Here is a 20066-nt window from a genome sequence, read left to right as displayed (position 1 = left end):
AATCAATGTAAGAGCTTTTGAAAACAGGTATTAATAGAAGATCTTTATCATCATGACTATCCTACTAACATTTTAAAAGTCTGGCTTTAAAGCCACCCACAGCAACATGCATATTGTCCTAAACGTCAAAAAGTAGAAAAAGCGTTTTGCTGGAAATATGTACAGGCCGTGGGGGCTTTGCTAAAGCAGAGACCGCAGAGAGTGCGCGTGCCCTTTCTTCTCGCTTGGTCACTAGACCAGCAGGTGCTGCCGGCAGGTGTCATCGCTGAAGTTCGCGTGTCACTGTCAGGTCGGTGCCCTGCGGCGGCCCCATGTCCGTCCTGAGTCCTGTCCCGTTCACCAGCCTTCTAATGCATCTTCTTCCTCTTGCTCTTAGGACGACCCCGCACCTGCCGACGTTTTGAGAGAGCTCGCGGCTTAGGAGAAGGCTCATCTAAATAAAGGCCAGCTCAAGTGACATCACCGGGCTTTAATCCTTCTCCGGCCACCCGTGTGACCAGAAGGCTGATTTGCAGCTTCCTTCTTCCCCGGGCGTCAGACGTTAGGTCTCCGGGGCCTGCGACCTGCCAGGTGTTAGTGACTACACACGAGAGCAGTGTCAAATGAGGAAGGTCAGAGGTGAGCGGCGGCAGCAGGTGCCCGGGGGCCTTGGGAGTGGAAGCGTCTCTGGCCATCAAAAGAAATAGCAAGCTGGACCCTTCGTCCCAGGACGCAGGCACCTGCCACAGAGCATCAGGCTGCGGGGCCGGCCAGGGGGTCCTGCAGCCTGAACAGGGGAGTGGCTGCAGTGGCCCATGTGTGCACGGGCAGCGCTGGGGAGTTCGGACCCAGGCGAAGGCGGTGTGCAATGTCTCGCGTGAGGCCGGCAGCCGTGGGCTGGGCTGGGTAGGGTCCTGGCTCGCTGGCTCCCGCAGGCCAGCCCTCACGGGCTCGGGGCTCTGGGGGTCCCTCACTCCCACCGCCCACCGGCTGGGCCTCCTCCGCTCCTCCCAACTGCCCTTGATTGGCGCCTCTCTGCTGAGATGGAGACGTGAGCCTGCGGCGACGGTGACAATGACAGCCGTGTGTGTGAATGGAGGTGGCCTGGTGAGCCCCCACTACGCCCGGTGGGACCGGCGGGAGAGCGTGGAGAGCGGCCGTCACACAGACTGCAGCCAGGAGGACGAGGGGCAGGCCCGCCAGCTGACACCCTTTGAGAAGCTGACCCAGGACATGTCCCAGGACGAGAAGGTGGTGAGAGAGATCACGCTGGGGAAACGGATCGGCTTCTACCGAATTCGAGGGGAAATCGGAAGTGGGAACTTTTCCCAAGTCAAGCTCGGGATTCACTCCCTGACCAAAGGTAGGATCTGCTCTCCCAAGGGTGCTCCCCGCAGCAGCAGGACCTGGTGTGGGGGTGGGTCAGGGGTCCAGGGCCGCGGAAGCAAGTGAAGCGTTGCTACCCCGCCCGCCGTTACTGCAGTTAATGTTCTTGGTAATGGGGTGAGGGTGGGGGCAGTGTGGTGTTTTTTTAAATTTTTTTTCCTTTATTGATGTTAGAGACAGAGGAAGGGAGAGGGAGAGAGAGCTAGAAACATCGATGAGAACATCAACTGGCCGCCTCCTGCGTGCCCCCCACAGGGGATTGGGCCACAGCCTGGGCATGTGTCCTGACCAGGAATTGAACCGGCGACCTCTTGGTGCCTGGGTCGACGCTCAGCCACTGAGCCACACCGACCGGCCAGAGGGCAGTGTTTTTATTTTCCCACTTTACAGAAAGGGGAGCTGGGATCCACAGAAGTCACCTGTGGCTCCAGCAATTCAACCTGAGTTGATTCTGACTCCAAAGCTCTCCCACTCAGCATGGGGACGTGCTCACTCAGACCCGCGGGACGTCCTGGTCCGCGCAGTGGGCTTGGCTCCGAGTAGCTCGTACGCCAAGTCCTGTTCATGCCTCCTGTTTGTATTTGGGTCAGTACCAGTGACACCGCATGGCCCAGGGGGCCTCCTGGGTCGTACTGCCAGTGGACAGCCACGTCCAGTGCCTCCTTACCCGAGGTTGTATTTGGGGGGAAGGGATTTGATCAGGACCTTCTCTGTTCCAGCCGCCGCTGTACTGTTCTCACTGTAGCCGGGTTCCTTGCTGTCCATCAAAGACCTGCGCCTGCTCGGTCGCAGTCACTCTGGGTTTCCGAGCAGCAGTGCCCTCCCAGCTCTCTGGACTCAGGGAACTCCGCAGGCAGCCCTGCAGGGGGGCACTCCCCCGGGCACTCCCCCGGGCTCCTGCGCACCCAGCTGGAGCCCGGCCATCACTACAGGGAGTTCCAAGGCAGAAAAGAACGCTGCAACTCAGTATGATTCGCCGACCTCCTAAGCTCGGGGGCTCACTCTGCCCCTCCCTGAGAGCCCCATCCTGACATGTTCCTACAAGGCCACTCTTTTCTCATGTGAGTTGCCCTTTGTTTGAGTTTCTCTCTCTTTTTTAATCCTCACCCGAGGCGTTTTGGCATCCATCTTCAGATGGAGCAGGAGGGAGAGAGGGAGAAGAAGAGAGAGAGAAACATCGATGTGAGAGAAACACATGGAGTGGCTGCCACCCACATGACCCCAACTGGGGCGGGGGACAAACTGCAACCGAGGTACATGCCCCTAGTGGGAACCGAACCCGGGACTCTGTGGTCTGCAGGCCGACGCTCTAACTGCTGAACCAAACCAGCCAGGGCTTGTTTGAGTTTCTTCTCCACCCCCAGTCCCATGCTCTTCCCATCCCTGTGTCTGGCCCCTACAGAAAAAACACCACAATCTGCCCCCCACACACACACTCCCAGGCCCCTTCCACGCTCTCTGGGCCCCCGTGTCTGGGTCCATGTGTTTATGTCTCAGCTACTCACCCTACTTATCTGGACAAATTACAGTCCTCCTGGGGGACTCAGGTTCCTCACTTAGGAACCGCGGCCAGGGAACAGTGTCACCCCACTCCTGAAAGGGGACCTGGTTCTGTAACTCAGCTCTAATGGGGACAGATGTTGCTTCCCAGTGGTCTAGAGCGAGAATGAGAGACGAAACATCAAACACGCGGGAGGTGATGGGCCAGCAACTGAGACGGGGCAGGTTTAGGGAGCGGAGAGGAGTTGGAGCAAGGCAAACCGGGAGGGGAATGGAGGGAGGTGACAGTCCGCAGCACAGCTGACCGGGCACAGAGGCCAGTCTGAGCGACGCCTGCTGGACGGGCCAAGTCAGCTGTTCTGAGTGTGGGTTCGGATGGTAGAATCCGGTGCACAGGAAGCAGGGTGGGAAGGGGCGAGGACCGTGAACTTGAGGATCAGACACATTTGTTTCAAATCCTCCTTCAGCCACTTACTAGGCATCTGACTCTGTGCATATTTCTCAGCTTCTTTGGCCCTCAGTGTCACCTCAGCGGTGATGGGGGTCACGATTCCTCCAAGTGCCGGGCACATTAGAAATCACATAAATGAAGCTCATGGCTCGTTGTAGCCACTCAGTAAATACTACCCTCGTTGGCACAACTCTGTTCCTTGAACTTGTTTCAAAAGGAGATTTCATGGGATTAAAATAACAAAAGCCAACATCGCCTGCACTGTGGATAGACGGCAAAAAAAAATACAGAGCAACGTAAACGTTTTATTTATTTGTTTACTTATTTCTTTTCCCAGCTTTAGGAGACATAATTGACACAGAACATTATGAAAGTTTAAGGAGTACAGCTGTAGGGGTTTCCTTGACCAAGCAGTGGTTTCGTATATGTATACATTGTAAAATGATTACAATAAGGTTATTAGCACCCCACCCCCTCGCATGGGTACAATTTGTTTCTGTGTGGTGAGCTACTTTCAAACCTACTCTCTTAGCAACTTTCACCAAGGTTTAAAGAAAAGTTACCAAGTAACTGAAAGTAATTTAACACAGGCCAACAGCCAGTCTGAGGCTTTCTCCCGGCCTTCGTGGAAGAACTGGAGGAAAAGGGACATGTGGGGACATGTCCGCACACCGTGAGTCAGTGCTCCGCAGGGCTGCTTACACGTGTTAAAACCATTTCACGCCCCATGAGCGATCAAGGTTCCACGCTGGGAAACACTGAGCTCATCTCGTCCTCCTGCCTTTTACAAAGGAGGAAAAAGGCCCAGAAATGGTTGTCCAAGGTCACTGCAGACGCTGATCTGGAACTCAGCTGGCTTTTCCCTCCAGTGAGCTCGCTCGGGTTTGGATGCACCGTGGAAGAGGCATCTCTAGCCCCAGGGAACAGCTCCTCCTCCTACACTGGACCCAGCCACCCTCTAGCTGCTCAGCGCCCGCCCCTCTCCCTGTGCAACGCTCCGAAGGAGTCCTGCCCTCGAACACCTGGAGGGGGGCAGCGGAAACAGGGAGCGGTCAGGGCGCAGCAGCGCTCACAGCCAAGGCTCAGAGGGCTTGCTGCTCTCCTGTCCTCCTCTCGCTTAGAGTCGAAGGGAGGCCTGTCACCATGTCAAGTGCTTCCTGGCCAGTCGACGACGGGCCATCTTTGAGTCAAAGTCACCCTGCGTCAGGTCAGCAGCAGCCCATAGGGTCCCGCGGCCCCATGACTCCCTTGTTGAGCCCAAGGTCCCAGCCAGTGTGGTTGAGAAGATGGGCAGAGAATGCAGCCAAGTGACGGGCATACCTACCAGAGCCAGGAGCCAGCTGAGCCCGACAGCACCCCGGGACAGCATCTGGCCGCGTGGACGGGCTCTTGTGCGGGGTGGACAGAAGAAGGAGCAGCAGCTGGTGTTTATATAGTGACTTTCTTCTGCAATGCAGGCATTGACCACTGTGCAGTTGAGCACTTCGGTGGCCTCATTGCCATGTCACCCTCGCTGCTAACCTGCCCTATTGTCAAAGGTACAAGTCACCCTCTGGGTGCAGGATATGTGTGCTAACGGGGAGGGAGGGCAAAGCACAGGCTGTGGGGAAATTGATTCAACAAGAAAGTTCACACAAGCCAGAAAATGTCCCGGCAGGTAATCGAGCACATTAAACTAATGCAACAGAAAAAAGGAACCCTTAGTCCTGGTACCCAGGCCCCCTCTCTCTCCTGGGGTTCTGCCCTTCAGTGAGCCCCCGAGTGGAGGAAAGAGTAGGCAAATGAGCATGAGAGGAACCGAAAGGGGGAGAGGGAGGGCCCGGGGGTAAATGCATGTGTGCTGATGAGCACTGATGCAGCTCAGGGCCAGAAACAGACTCTTGGGGCCGGACGACAGAGTCAGGATGACTGTGACTGTGACTTGTAAGTGGAGAGGAGACATTGGCTGCTCTGAGTGGACCGGAATGGAAAGAAAGCTTTAACTCTAAAAGAGGAAGGAGCCCTGGCCGGTTTGGCTCAGCGGTTAGAGTGTCGGCCCACAGACCCAAGAGTCTTGGCTTTGATTCCGGTCAAAGGCATGTACCTCGGTTGCAGTTCAGTCCCCGACCCTGGTCGGGGTCGTGCGGGAGGCAACCAATCGATGTGTCCCTCTCATGTCGATGCTTCTCTCTCTGTCTCACTCTGTCTGAAAATAAATGGAAAAATATCCTCTGGTGAGTATTAAACATATTTAAAAGAGGAAGGAGATTCATCAGGAGTAGTTTAGGAAGTCTTGCTGGGAATTTCAACCCCTACCCCTGCCATGTGGGATAACGTAACATGGATTTCGATTCGGATCAGTAGGGCTCCCCATAAGCCAACCGGCCCAGGGTGTCATAGGTCTCCTAGACATGGACATCTGGATGGGGAGTCTATCAGGAACGCCACTGCAGGGGGTGGTTCAGTGCCAGGGGCAGCTCCTCGGGCAGTGGTTTTTAAGGGGTGCTGGCCAGCTGCTCTGATCTCTAGGAAAAGGCTCCAACACAGGCCCCTGCTGGTGGAGTTTCTTTTTATGACTAACAGCTCAGGCCCCCCGGGGCCTTGCAAGCTGATAGGGCAGGCTGAAGTCGGCATGATTAGAAATTAGGCTGATTAGAAACTTCTCAAAAGGGATGATGCACTCGGCTTCTGAATATTTTATGTCCCATCTGTTGTCACAAACAAAAGCCAGAGAGGCAGCTGTGTCTGTCCCCTTCTCTGCTACTACCCTTCCTGACCTCTCCTTCCCGGGTCTTCCTCTCTGTTACTTCAGTCTCATGTTTCTAGAACCCTCTCTTCTCCTCTCTCAGTTTATTTATTCATCAGTTCATTTATTCCTCTTTGCAAAAACATAATAAACTCTCCCGTGCCCATACTTTGCTCTGGGCCTTTAGAGATGAATGAGATACAACTGTAGTCCAGTAGGGAATCTCCTTATGTAATGGAGACAGACAGGAAACAACTCGTCACCCGGTAAGGTACACAGAGTATGCTCAGCTGTGCCCGAGGATGCCAGGAAAGGGTCAGTTGACCAGAAAAGGTTTGTGTTGGGTCTTGAGGTTTGAGGAGAAATTATACAAGACACAGGGAAAAGGGAAATCTAGGCAGAGAGAGGATGTAAGTCCATGGAGGTGGGGACCGGTCTGGGGAGTATTTGGAGCCTGGGGTGCAGCCACAGAGTCGTGGGACGTAGGGTGGGTGATGTAGGCAGGGGCTGGATCACGGAGAATCTTTTTGCATATTTGGATTTTGTCATTTTGGTTCCGGGAGCCACTGAACAGCTTAAAGCAAACAGTTAATACAAGCGAGTAATAGAATTTGATGTCAGTGAGGAAGGTGCCCTTGAGGTTGGGGTGTGACAGGAGTCAGGGAAGTCAGAATAAAACATTAGTCTACTGGTCCAGAAGAATGATGATGTTCATCCCAACTCCGGAAGTGGCAGTTGGGGTGAAGGGTGGGGGATGCATTGGAGAAATATTTTATTTATTTATTTTAATTTTTAAAATATATTTGTATTGATTTTTTTTTTTTAGGGAGAAGGGAAGGGAGAGATAGAAACATCGATGTCAGAGAGAAACATCGGTTGGCTGCCTCCTGCACGCCCCCTACTGGGGATGGATCCCACAACCCAGGCATGTGCCCTGACTGGGAATTGAACCGGGACCTCTCAGTCCATGGGACGAAGCTCAATCCGCTGAGCCGCACCGGCTGAGCTGGAGAAATATTTTAGAATATTGGAGAACCTTGCGGTCAGTTGGATGGGGGACAAGAAGGGGAGACAAGGGAGAGGAGGAATTGGGAAGGACTCTCAGGTCCCCAGCTTCGATAAGTAGCTGTCAGTGGTGAATACAGGAGAACAAATGGGTTAGACAGTAGAGATTTGGAGGCACTGACTCGGAGGTACATGGAAGTCATGGAGTAATGAGTCCAACAGCCATGTTGGAGCCCAAGAGAACGTATGAATGAGAAATCGAGAGCTGGAGCGTCACAAATCCAGGATGTGGTAAAAGTCTAGGATGTCCTTGTCACAAGCTTCTTGGTGCCAGACCTGGTATCACATTGATCCTCGGAGTTCTCCCACATGCATTACAAATAATAAACAATCAACAAATGTTTGGCATGCTAACCTCTCATGAAAATTGAGTGTTGGTGGGGAAGAGATGTCAGCGGGGCATGCAGGGCAGTCCGCTCTGGGGGGTCTCTGTGCCGTAGTCTCCTAGGAGGACCCGCCTGGGGAAACAACCAGTTTCTACTAGAGCCTCACAGAGAAGATACACTGATTTTTTTAAAACATTAATAACCTGCCCTGGCCAGTTTGGCTCAGCGGTTGAGCGTAGGCCTGCGGACCAGAGAGTACCAGGTTCAGTTCCCGCTAGGGGCACATACCACCAAAAAAAAAAAAAAAAAAAAAACATTAATAACCAAATTTTAATGAACTTTTATTTGTGACCAGATACCTTAACAATTCAAGCTTATAAACACTGTCGCTCTACATTCAACTGGAAGACGCACCGATTTTTAAAAAGTGATCTCTCCTCTTGAAAATGTGTTTTATTTATTTATTTATTTATTTACTTATTTATTTATTCATTCATTTATTTATTTATCTATCCTCACCTGAGGACATTTTTTCATTTTTTGTTCAGATACAGCGAGAGGGAGGGAGAGGAAGAAAGAGAGAGAGAGAGAAACATTGACGTGAAAGGGACACATTGAGTGGCTGCCACCCACACGACCCAACCAGGGCCAGGGACAAACTGCAACTGAGGTACGTGCCCTTAGCAGGAACCGAACCTGGGTCTCTATGGACCACAGGCCGACGCTCTAATCGCTGAGCCAAACCGGCCAGGGTTTGAAAACGTTTTTTAAAACCCAGTGATTAAATATCATGTTCTCTTATTTTAAAAATAGCAACTTTTGTGAATCTATCCTAAAAAATAAGTCCAATATTAGAAATGCAGTAACCAAAACATGTTCATTGCAGCATTATTTACAGTGCAGTGGACTGGCAATAATTTATACAATCCAACAACATAGGAATGGCCAAGTAAATGAGAGCGCACACACTGGAAGTGAGGTCACACTGCCATTACCAATCACGGCAACGCCGAGTGCATGACAACGTGAGAGCTGCGTGGGACACGACAGAAAGGGAAAAGCAAGACATAAAACTGAGTGTCTTGCTCAATGTCTGTTGAGCACTTGCTGGGTCACAGGTACTCATCCAGGGACCGGAGACACCACAGTGAACAAACAGGCAACAGTCTCTGGCATATGGAGCTCATATTCTAGTGGGGAGAGACACGAAAATCCTTCACTGAAACACCCATCATGTTACGTACTTGGTGATAAGTGATGAGGAGGGGAACAGGGCAGGAACGGGCCCGGGCGCACTCACGGCTGCCGCTTCAGGTACACTGGCCAGGGACAGCCTCAATGAGCAGGGATCATTGACAGAAAGAAATGCAGGTCTGGCCATGGATGTGTGTGCGGGAAAGTGGTTGGGCAGAGGGGACAGGACGCCGGAGAGCACCAGGGTGGGAGTGTGCCCCCGCACTCCGGACACGGCGGAGGGGCATGAGGGCAGAGTAGCAGGGACCAGATTGTGTGAGGCCCACATGTCATAGTAAGGACTTCGGCTTTTCCCGTGAATGAAACCAGAGCCTTGGAGGGAGCAGAGAAATGATGTGATCTGCCTGGTGCTTGGAGAGGATCGCCCTGGCTACTCTGTTGAAAACAGACGGCAAGGGGTCAAAGGCAGAAGACGGGAGATCAACTAGGAATTACAGCGATGATCCAACGAGAGAGAATGGGGCCCTGGGCCAGGACAGCAGCAAGATGCTGGCCGGGCTGGATGTAGAAGGCGGACATAACAAGATTTGCTGATAGACTGGAAACGAAGTGTAAGGAAGAGTCACGTCCTCAAGGGTTTGTGTCTGTACAATGGCAAAACTAGCGTTTTCCTTTACTGAAGTCGGGAAGCCTGTAGGAGGAGCAGCTTCGGGGGTTAGCGGATCACTGCTCAGTATTGACCATGTTATGTGGACATGCTTATGGCACGTCTATTACACATACGGCAGACGCTGTGGGTGCCTCTCCCGCGTCCTCGGGCCATCCCATTGCAGTGCCTGGGCCTGACCTTCAAACGCCAGTGTCTCCATCTCTTTGCCTCTGGGCTTCCCCTTCCTACGTGCGCGGGAGGCCAGGATGCAGGGGCACAGACATCCCCGGGCGCGGCCGCCGACCCGTCCCGGCGGTCGTCGGTGTGTAGTGCCCGCTCTTGCTCTCCTCTCGATGAAACCTGGGCACACCGAGTCCCAGCAGGAGTAACTGGAACTTAGTAACAAGCTTTGTGGCCGCCTTTCCTCTTCTATCTCACTTCCTCAACCCCCCCCCCCCCCCCCCGTGGGGTCCCCGCCCTCAGTCTACTTGCACCTGACTCCCCCGCCTCAGGGTCTGCTTCCGGCAGAACCCAAACGAAAACCACCAACCAGGTGGAGAGGTCACCGAGGCAGGTGTCCACGTGCTCTGGGATCACTGAGGAAGTGATGGCAGAGCAGAGGGAGGTTGGTGACAGCCCACTGAACTTCACCGGCACCTGGTTCGTGGGCACAGTGGACGCGGAGAGGGGCCTGCACTTTATTAGAGGTCGGGGCGGGGCCAGCGCTGGGGGAGGACCCAGCAGGAACGGGGGCCCCTTCTCCAGGAAACCTGCCAGCTTGCAGGGTGGAATAAATTATTCCAACCCTTAAAGGAACAGCTCACCCAACAGGCTACGCGAAATCAGGAGTTTCTGTTTCAGGGAACAGCGGTGGAGGTCTGGGGCTGGGGCCCACTGCCGGCCAGTTACAGCCCCGAGGGCCTGCTCAGTTATGGCTGCCTCCTCCCCCAGTACTGCCTCCGGGCCCCAGCCAGCTCTGCCTCTTTCCATTCTAGAAGCCCAGGGTCTACTTTCGCATACCGACAACACTCCTACCTGAAGTGGCAGGGTCTGCCCTCGTGCAGGGGACCCTGCGCCAAAGGTCCTCGAAGCAGCTGTTTGGCAAGTAGGTCTAACAGGCACGCTGCGAATTTGCTCTCCCCGTTCACTTGCCTGGACATCTTCCTTCTCTATTAGAAAGTCTGGCCCAGCTTGAACCAAAGAATGAAGGAAGGTTTGCTTTGGAGTAGATTCGTTCATTTCCAAACACCGACCATTTTTATTACACACTTCATCTATGTAAACTGTATAACTAGACTGTATAATTAACGGGAGGAAAATCAGAAAATACAGATAAGCACTAAAAATGTACAGGAAAACCATCCATGGTCCCCCATGAATACAATAATTACTCTAAACATTTTCATGAATACCTCATCAGATTTTTTCTATTTGTATTTTTCCTCACTTCCATATTGAACACCTCTTCATGTCATTATTTGATAGAAGCACGGTGCACCATGATACAGGTAGCCGAAGCAAACTTTCTTTTTTTTTTTTTTTTGGTACATGCCCCTAGCGGGAACCAAACCCGGGACTCTCTGCTCCGCAAGCCAATGCTCCAACTGCTGAGCCAAACCGGGCAGGGCGAAGCACACTTTCTTTTAACCACCTCTTGCTGGACACTTAGGCTGTTCCCCATTTCACAGACGTCGTTCTAGGCACACATGCAATCTCGTACGTGTGTCCGATTATTTAAGATTGGTTGCCAAAAGAGAAATGGCTGGGTCAAAGGGTGCAACCATTTTTAACACTCTCAATACATAAATACCAAACTACCATTGATTGGTGTAATAGTCCAGGACCAATGAATCTCCTCCCACACACTAAGTACCGGTGCGTCCAGGCCTCCGACAAAGTCAGACAGAACCAACGTGGACAGGGCAGGAGGGAGAGACCGAGGAGACGTCAACACGCAGGGGACAGCGTGCTGAGGTACAGTACAGGGAGACACAGAATCTGGACACCATGATCTCCCTAAAACAGGGGTCCTGGAAGAAGCTGGTTCTGAGGCCTCGAGAGACCATCAGGAGTTACCTGAATGCAGATCAGGAAAAGGGTCATGAACCAGATAAAGGAGCCAAGTATAGGAAAACTTTTAGGCATGAAAGTTTAGTCTCTTTCCAAGGAACAACACAGGTTCTGTAACAGGTGGAGTAAAATTGTGGATGGAGGTGAGGATGGTGGGCAGGAGGGATGGATGGTGAGGCGGAGGGAGTGCGTAGGTCTGACCAAGGGCAGCCTTCTAAGCTAAGCAAAGGAGCTTTAACATCATCCAGAAAACTGAGGAAAGATCTTCAAACTAAAACCTCCTTGGAGGCAGGAGCTGGCATCAGAACCTGTGTGTGGAAGACACTGATGTTCCGGGATGAGCTCTGTGCGCTTGGGAATAGCCATTCAACCTGTGTCTCGTAAAATAAAGGGGCTGATCTAGGCCCCTTTCGGTTCTAAATTTCTATGAGTCTATGGACACTGGCACATCCTTTGACTTTTTGTTCCCCCCAGAAAAGGTGGCCATTAAGATCCTGGACAAGACCAAGTTAGACCAGAAAACCCAACGGCTACTGTCCCGCGAGATCTCCAGCATGGAAAAGCTGCACCACCCCAACATCATCCGCCTCTACGAAGTCGTGGAGACCCTGTCCAAGCTCCACCTGGTGATGGAGTACGCAGGCGGTGGGGAGCTCTTTGGGAAAATCAGCAATGAGGGGAAGCTCTCGGAACCAGAAAGCAAGCTCATCTTCTCCCAGATCGTGTCTGCCGTGAAGCACATGGTGAGTGGGGTGTCCCCCAGGGCGTTAGTCCCGCAGGGCAGACGGGAGTCCCTGCTGTGACAGGCAGAGGCCTGGCTGTGCGCACGCCCCTGACCTCTCAAGCAACACTCTGGAGTCTCCAGTCACAGGGCAGCCTCCTGGCTTCTGGGAGTTCGCAGGGATCACTCTGAGCAACCCGATGACGTCCACTGACTCCCTGGTCACATCCTTCTCTCCAAGCCCACCTTCCTCTACCCAGAGAGCTGGCGCCTCACCGTCTCTTGGCCGTGCCTTCCTAACCCTCAGGGTCAAGGGTGTCCTCTCCCCTGTTCACACGACTCACCTCCCAAACCCTATCCACCCTCCCTGACCCCGCTCGGGCCTGTCTCTGAGACGCTTCCACCACACGTCAGCTCACACCGATCTTCCTCTGCTTGGTGAATCCTCTGCCTCTTGCTGCCTCTGTGCTCAGACTCGATCACGTCCTTCTCATTTCAGTTCTCCGGTTCTTTCTTTTGCTAAATCTGGACTCCTGCAGCACACTCCCTAGATCTCTTGAGAGCCAGGGCCGTACTGCGGGGCACGGGAGGAACTGGGCTGCAGACCCGACTACTACTTGTACGACTCCGTTAGTGCGGAAGCTGGGCTCCCTCTTCACCCAGAGCTCAGTCCCAAGGCCAGAAAAGAGATGCTTGTCCGGGTCTGTGTTAGCCGAGAGGCTGTTTCTAGTTCAGTCCGCTGCCTGGCTGTTGTGGGTCAAGGCCCGGGACCAGCGACCTCCCGGCCAAATCATCAGCAGGGGAATGAGTGACCCAGGGTGGCAGTCAGCAGGGAGAAGAGGGGGGAAAACGGGAGCAGGAGAGAAGAATCTGATCGTAACAGTCGTGGGTGTGTCAGGCCTGGGTCCCACCAGTTGTCATTTAAGTGGCTCTGCTGTGGTGACCCTCCCAGGGCCAGGGAACAAGCCAGGCCCGCCTCACACAACAGAGCCGTTGGGAAAGGAGTCTTCCAGGTTCTCCTCGGGAAAGAAATCAGAAGAAACCCAGCAGCAGAGGGTGCAGACGGACTCCTCCGAAGCGCGGAGCCCCGTCATTTCTCCCAGCCGTCTGGTCTCCGAAAAGAGGGAGGCTGAGTGACAGGCACAGTTCCAGTGTCTTCGGGGGTGTGTCCTCTGTGCCAGCATCATACCGAGCATGGCAGACACAGCGCCCTTCACAGCACCCTGCGAGGTGCCCAGCAGTGTCCCCTTTCACAAGGCAGAGAAGGACCCAGCTGCTGTCTGGGGCTCAGAGTTAACCCCGCTGTCGGGCTCCAAAGCTTGGATTCTTCTCCAGGAGGCCCATTGGCAAGAGTACAAGTAAACCATTTCCCAGGGGTCCTTGGGCCTCAGCAGATCACAGGCCCTGCCCTGGGCCGAAGGAGGTTTGCTGGCTTGGGGGGGACCCACCGACCCTGCCCTGGGCCGAAGGAGGTTTGCTTTCCCCTCGGGGCCCACGGGCCCTGCACTGGGCGGAAGGAGGTTTGCTTTCCCCTCGGGGCCCACGGACCCTGCACTGGACCAAGGAGGTTTGCTGGCTTGGGGGGGACCCACCGACCCTGCCCTGGGCCGAAGGAGGTTTGCTTTCCCCATCGGGACCCACCGACCCTGCCCTGGGCCGAAGGAGGTTTGCTGGCTTGGGGGGGATCTCCCTTGAATCTCGGTCCGACCTCGATCTCTCGCCGGAGGCCTGTTTTACGTTGATTTCCACGCTGGGAGTGACCGTTTCCCTGTCCCCTCCACAGCACGACAACCAGATCATTCACCGAGATCTGAAGGCGGAGAACGTGTTCTACACCAGCAGCACCTGCGTGAAGGTGGGCGACTTCGGGTTCAGCACCGTGAGCCGGAAAGGCGACGTGCTCAACACGTTCTGCGGGTCGCCCCCCTACGCCGCGCCCGAGCTCTTCCGCGACGAGCAGTACGTGGGCGCGCACGTGGACGTCTGGGCGCTGGGGGTGCTGCTCTACTTCATGGTGACGGGCACCATGCCTTTCCGGGCCGAGACCGTGGCCAAGCTGAAGAAGAGCATCCTCGAGGGCGCCTACCCCGTGCCCCCCGACGTGTCGGCGCCCTGCCTCCGGCTCATCCGGGGCGTCCTCCAGCCCGTGCCCGCCGAGCGCTTCGGCATCGACTCGATCATGAACGACGCGTGGATGCAAGGGGTGCCGTACCCCACCCCTCTGGAACCGTTCCAGCTGGATCCCAAACATCTGTCCGAAACCAGCACCCTCAAAGAAGAAGAAAACGAGGTCAAGAGCACGTTAGCGCATTTGGGGATCACAGAAGAGCACATTCGGAACAACCAGGGAAGGGATGCCCGGAGCTCCATCACGGGCGTCTACCGGATCGTTCTGCACAGGGTCCAGAGGAAGAAGGCGTCGGAAAGTGTCCCGGTAATGATGCTACCAGACCCGAAAGAAAGGGACCTAAAGAAAGGGTCCCGTGTCTACAGAGGCATGAGACACACATCCAAATTTTGTTCAATTTTATAAATTGCATTAGACTATTGGTGATTAACCAAGGTCATTGTTGCTGCTTTTAAATTTTTTCACCGGTCAACTTGGTGGGGACATTTTTGTAATTTTTAAATAAACTTTAATTTAAGGTATGCATTCCCTCCCCACCCCCACCCCAAATGAGCATATTAGCTTAGATTCTGCCTTGGTTTACAATCTTCTCCTGTTCCCCACACTCTAGCATTCACTCTTTTAATCAAGAAATATTTATTGGGTACCTACTATGTGCCAGGCACAGTTTAAGGTGCTGGGGAAACAGCAAAAAAGAAAACAGGTCAGATTCTTCCTGTTTTAGGCAGGCTATTCTAGTGCCCGACAAAGGCACTAACAAAAAGAATTTTTGTAAAGAAAACTATCAGATGCAATGCAGAGAACTCAGATAGGGTGATGAGACATGGGAGGCTGCTTTGGATCGGGTCATTGGGGAAGGCCACTTGGAGTGGATGACACTCTGACATGTGAATGAGAGGCAGGGGTCACTCTCAAAGAGCAGACCCAGAGCGGTCCAGGCAGCCAGGGGTTGTGGACTGGGTTCCGCCCCAGCAGAGCCGGAGACCAAGGCTTCCACGTCTGCAGTGTGTTGGGGAAGTGATCCGAGGGAGCAGCAGCGAGGGGCTGGGGACAGAAACAGGGAAGCCAGACCAGTCGGCCAATTGCAGGCGGCTGGTGCTCACTGCTGCAGGCTCCTCTGAGGAGTCTCATGAAACACTTCTCAGGTGTCTGCCCAGGGTACAAAGGGGAAACATTTATCGGTCGGCACTCTCAGATTATGCTGTGTGGGTGCCCGCTGGGTTCTCTGTGCTCCCCAGTGTCAGAGAAGCCCTGGGAGGTAAGAGGTACACACCTCTGCCTGGGACAAGGAGTGGTCAGTGGGAGGGGCAGAAGCCGTCCAAACGTACAAGGGAACTCACTACGCCAGTGGCTGGAGGAAGAGGTGCGGCTGAAAGTGTCTGAAGTGTGCACAGGAGCTGTGTGACTCAGCCCCGCCCCGCCCCAGCTCTGCTCAGATCCACCCTCTCAACCCCACCCACACAGAGTCGTGCCTTCCCGGGGTGGGCCTGGGAGGACTTCCTGCAGCAGGGTTCGTGGCTGAAGCTGCAGCAGTGGTCCAAGTTCCGGTGCATCCGAATCAATGGCAGGGCTTGTTGAAACACGGACCGTGAGCCCCAGCCCCTGAGGTTTTGATTCAGTGCAACTGGGGTGGGCCCAAGAATCGGCATTTCTCCCAAGTTCCTGGGTTATGATGCTGCTGCTAGTCAGGGGCCACACTGAACAGTTCTTAAATGCAGCTGGTCCTGAGGCTGTAATTAGACTCATCTCATTCCAAACCTCCCTCACCGTTGGCCAACATTTCAGCTGGGCTAGATTGGGTAGCCCGATTCAGAACTTGATCATCAAAAGATCTGAGCCTTTAGCTGCCGCAGCCTCATCAGGCTGTGGTTTCTGCTGTCGCCTGCTCACTGTTATCACAGGGCCCAAAGTGACACCTGACATACTCCTCTTTAACTCCAATGACAAGCAGGCTCAAGAATCAAAGCTCCTTGCTTTGCCTGCTTGTCAACTGGCACGGAGATCCCAAAGTCACCATGTGATAGTCATAGATTCCAGCTCAGGGGTGCCCTGGTGAAAGTGTCCCCCTGTCCCTGGGAACCAAAACCTTGAATCTGGCTGAGCCTAGGTTGTAGGAACAAAAGCAGGAATTCTCCAAGCAGGTCACTGATCGTGGTGGGGAGAGAAGCCCATCCCACTGCTGCCCGCTGGTTCCCAGACCTGTGTGTGTCAACAACAGGGGACACGTAGCTGTCAGCCATTGCGGGAGCACGTGCCCTGGATCCTGGTGGGCCGCCCCTCCACCCTGCAGGGGACGGTCCAAGCGCCGGCCTTCGCCCACCCACTTGTTTGTGCTGGCTGCTTCTGGTGTTGAGGTGGGTACTAAACTGAGCACAGCCCGTGGTCAGGTGCCCAGTGCCCCACTGCCTTTGCCAAAACGTGGTCCTTGAGGCGATGTCATGTGAGATACCATGACAGTGGTTCAGATATTCTCTGCCATGGCGTGGCTGTATTGGAGAACACACTGGAGGCAGGAAGGGCAAACCCAGAGCTTGAGCAGATGTCAACTCCAGTAAGGGTGCATCGCCGCTGTGCCGTCCGCATTTCCGACTGTGCGTCCGTCAACGCTCAGCTCATGAGAAGACTTCCCCGTTGCTTGGTCCCTTAGTGTCCCATAATCAGGTGCCCAGTAGCACGCGGGGAGTTTGAGTAGCTCTCGGTTGCAGGAAGCATGGCCTCCCTCGAGGACCCTCCAGGGCTGAGCTACAACCTCCTGGGGCTGAACCTGGACCCTTCTGTGTGGGGGATCCACTTGAGACTGGCAGCCCTGACGAACGGGGTGGAGGAGTCCACCAAGTACAATGTATGTGCCTGCAGAACCCAGAGGGGCCTACAAACCCCGTGCCTCCGTCCCAGGGCTAAGGGGTGCGAGGTGCAGCACCTTGACTTTACTGCAGAATGAATGTCCAGGCGTGCCCCAGGTCATCGGTCCTCTAAAGTCTTCATTAGTGTGACAGGCCCGATTCTTCCGGCAGTATATACCCACCTCCGCCACACATAAACCTTACTAGGGTGTCTGGAGTACTTGCCACTTTCTGATGCACCTCCCTTCACCCAGTGGGCAAGCTTGATGTTCTGCAGAATGTCCAGATGACCAAAGTCCTTCCAGACTCTGTTGACATAGAGCAGGACACTGGTCATCGCCTAGGGACAATAGAATAAATGAAGATCGCTGTCCACCCCAGAGAAGCATGAACTGCTTGGACCCTCCGTTGCCTGGTGTCTGTTTCAGTGTAGACTTCTATCCAACCGTGCTCGAAAAGCCTGGGGGCATATGTTGCATATGCTTGTGACGGCAGAAGCTTGGCCTCCCTCACTGCACGGGATCTGTAAACGAACCTCCATCCGGGGCCGTGGTTTTCTCTCGGTGACCGGCTACACCAGGCGTCTGCTCACCGACTTGCCTCTTCTTTCTTTTTTCAGTTGTGCAAGTCAAGTCACACCGCCGCCAGCTGTCACGGCTCGGAAGTCTGCGACGTTAGCCATTGTCACACACCCCTGCAGGTCAAGACACCCAGATTTCCACTCCAGCCTTACAGTCCATTAGATTACGTCCACCTCGCCTCTGACGTTTATGTAGTGACGCGTGGCCTCTGCCATTCCAGAATCCAGCACCCTGCCTGCAGCCTTTCCTCCGTCACCCTGGGCAGCCACCCCTGAAAGCCCACGGGCGCTGAGCGTCCTGTCACCCCAGTGAAGGGACCGTGTGCCTGGGAAGCAGGTGGTTCTTCAGTCTCATGTACTGACTCCTTTCTGGCAGGCACCTCCTGGGCCCTCTGTCCCTTCCCGAGTACTGCGCTGCAGGACTTCCACTGTGAGCCAGACTCCACAGCCGTCCCAGTAGTATGTTAGGACTCCCCTCAGGGGCCCTTCAAGTCCCGGGGGAACCTCCCATAATAAACTGTCCTTTATCCTGCCTTCTCTTCGCCCCTCACCCTCCACGCCTGGCCCATTACCCTCAGGATCGAGTCACCCACATTCTCCCTTGGTCCCTGACGGTGCGCGCCAGCCAGGTCCTGCAGCTCCTTCAGTGACTAAGCTGTTTCCTCCCAGACAAGGCTGCATATCCTGCTTGGGCTGTCAGGACCTGACCCAGTTCTCCGTTTGGAGAATAACAAAGGTCCTGGAAGAGGATCTCCTGGTCAAGCCTCACCTTGCCGGCCTCTGCCCCCCTAGAGGCCTCTCTGGAGGCTTCAGGCAAGGAAGACCCACATGGGGGAGCCCCGGTCTCCACATTTCCAGGCTCCTCCACCCTCTTGTGATTTAGACCCAGTCCCACTCTCTTCCTATCAAGTCCCCGGCTTGGAAGAAGGAGATTTGGCAGAACTGAGTATTTGATCTTTGCAGCTCAGCCGCCCTCACCATGAGCTCCTGGCCCCTCAGGTGGCTTTCCCCTGGGGCAGGCGGGCTCTTCTGACCCTTGCTGCCTTGACAATGGGCCCACTTGATCCTGTTATTTAGTCTCTCCTCTCCCCCTCCCCCACAGGCTTCCAAAGCAGCTCAGAAAGCCGGCCAGACCCAGCCTTTATCATCACCTTGTGCTCATGGCCCAGCTGTGCCTGGGAGGGGCAGTCCTGGTTGTAACCGTGCGGCTCCTGCGTGCCAGGGCCTTGCTTGCCAACAGTGCATTCGTGTCCGACCGTCATGATGCTTTGGTGGCACAAAACACACATGATCTTGCAGTTCTGTGAGAGAGAAGTCTATCATGGGTCTAATTGCGCTAAAATCAAGGTGGTGTTAGGTCTGGGTTCCTTCCAGAGGCTCTAACAAGAACCCATTTCTTGGCTTTAGCCCGCTTCTGAAGGTATCCCGCTCTCTGCCCCATGGTCCCCTTCCTCCATCCTCAGATACAGCAATGTGCATCTGGCCACAGCCCACAAAGGTTCTCTGCTTTAAGGACCCGTGTGATGAGGTTGAGCTCATCCAGTCCAGCCAGGAAAATCTCCCAACTCGACCTTAATCGCTCCTGCTTTTGCCAAGCAGGGTGACATCCTCAGGGCCCAGAGATGGCCATCTGTGGGAGTGGGGACCATTCTGCTGACTACAAACAGCAAACCAGGTCCAAGCTTCTATCCTGAGGGTCTGCTTCATGCCTATTCTGGGTATCAATGGTCTTAGCCTGAATTCTCCAAAACAGCACACCCTAAGACAAAAGCTTGCAGGCAAGTCATGTATTTGGGAAGTGATCCCAGGGTGCAGGACACACAGAAAAACAGAAAAGAGGAAAGCCAGCAGAAAGATGCACTGCTGAACCGGCCAGAGGAAATGGTTGCTGCTTCTGCAGGACCTTCCGAGCGCTTCCCAGAACTGTCTGCCCAGGGGTCGAAAGGAAAGGCATTGATCTACCAGCAGTGTCCACTGGCCAAGGGCGACCCTGCGGCATGTGAAATTGTACTAGACGAGTTCTGCGGAGACCCCACCACAGGGGGGCCAAAGTGAAGGGTAGGTAGCGGCAGTCCCCAGGAAAGTGCTCTCATCCTCTGAGATCCTGGTTGAGATCACAGGGCAGCCCGGCCAGTGTGGTTCTGTGCACCGAGCGTCATCCCATGGACTGAGAGGTTCCGATTCCCGGTCAGGGCACATGCCCGGGTTGGGGCTCAATCCCCAGGAAGGGGTGTGCAGGAAACAGCCGATCGATGTTTCTGTCACATTGATGTTTCTCTCTCCCTTCCTCTCTCTAAAAAAAAAAATATATATATATAAATATTTTTTAAAAGTAGGTCTAACCCCTAATCCATACAATCCTAAGAGTTGCTAGGACAGAGATTGCCGAGTGCTGCATTACTGCCGATGCAGAACTCGGGAAAGCCCCCGGGGGGCACCAGCACCACGG

General features: G+C 54.3%; 1 protein-coding gene across 1 annotated transcript; it reads left to right on the top strand.

Moving 5' to 3' along the window:
• The first annotated feature begins 606 nt into the window (after positions 1-606).
• NIM1K (NIM1 serine/threonine protein kinase) lies at positions 607-14599 on the top strand. The gene is made up of 3 exons (XM_036280181.1): positions 607-1342; positions 11820-12088; positions 13850-14599. Exons 1-3 carry the CDS (start codon positions 1054-1056, stop codon positions 14597-14599), a joined length of 1308 nt encoding a protein of 435 aa, XP_036136074.1. The 5' UTR covers positions 607-1053.
• Positions 14600-20066: the final 5467 nt, after the last annotated feature.

This window comes from Molossus molossus, unplaced genomic scaffold (genome assembly GCF_014108415.1).
Source record: "Molossus molossus isolate mMolMol1 unplaced genomic scaffold, mMolMol1.p scaffold_m16_p_3, whole genome shotgun sequence".
NCBI classification, from domain to species: domain Eukaryota; kingdom Metazoa; phylum Chordata; class Mammalia; order Chiroptera; family Molossidae; genus Molossus; species Molossus molossus.
This window is presented reverse-complemented; position numbering and strand designations above follow the sequence as displayed.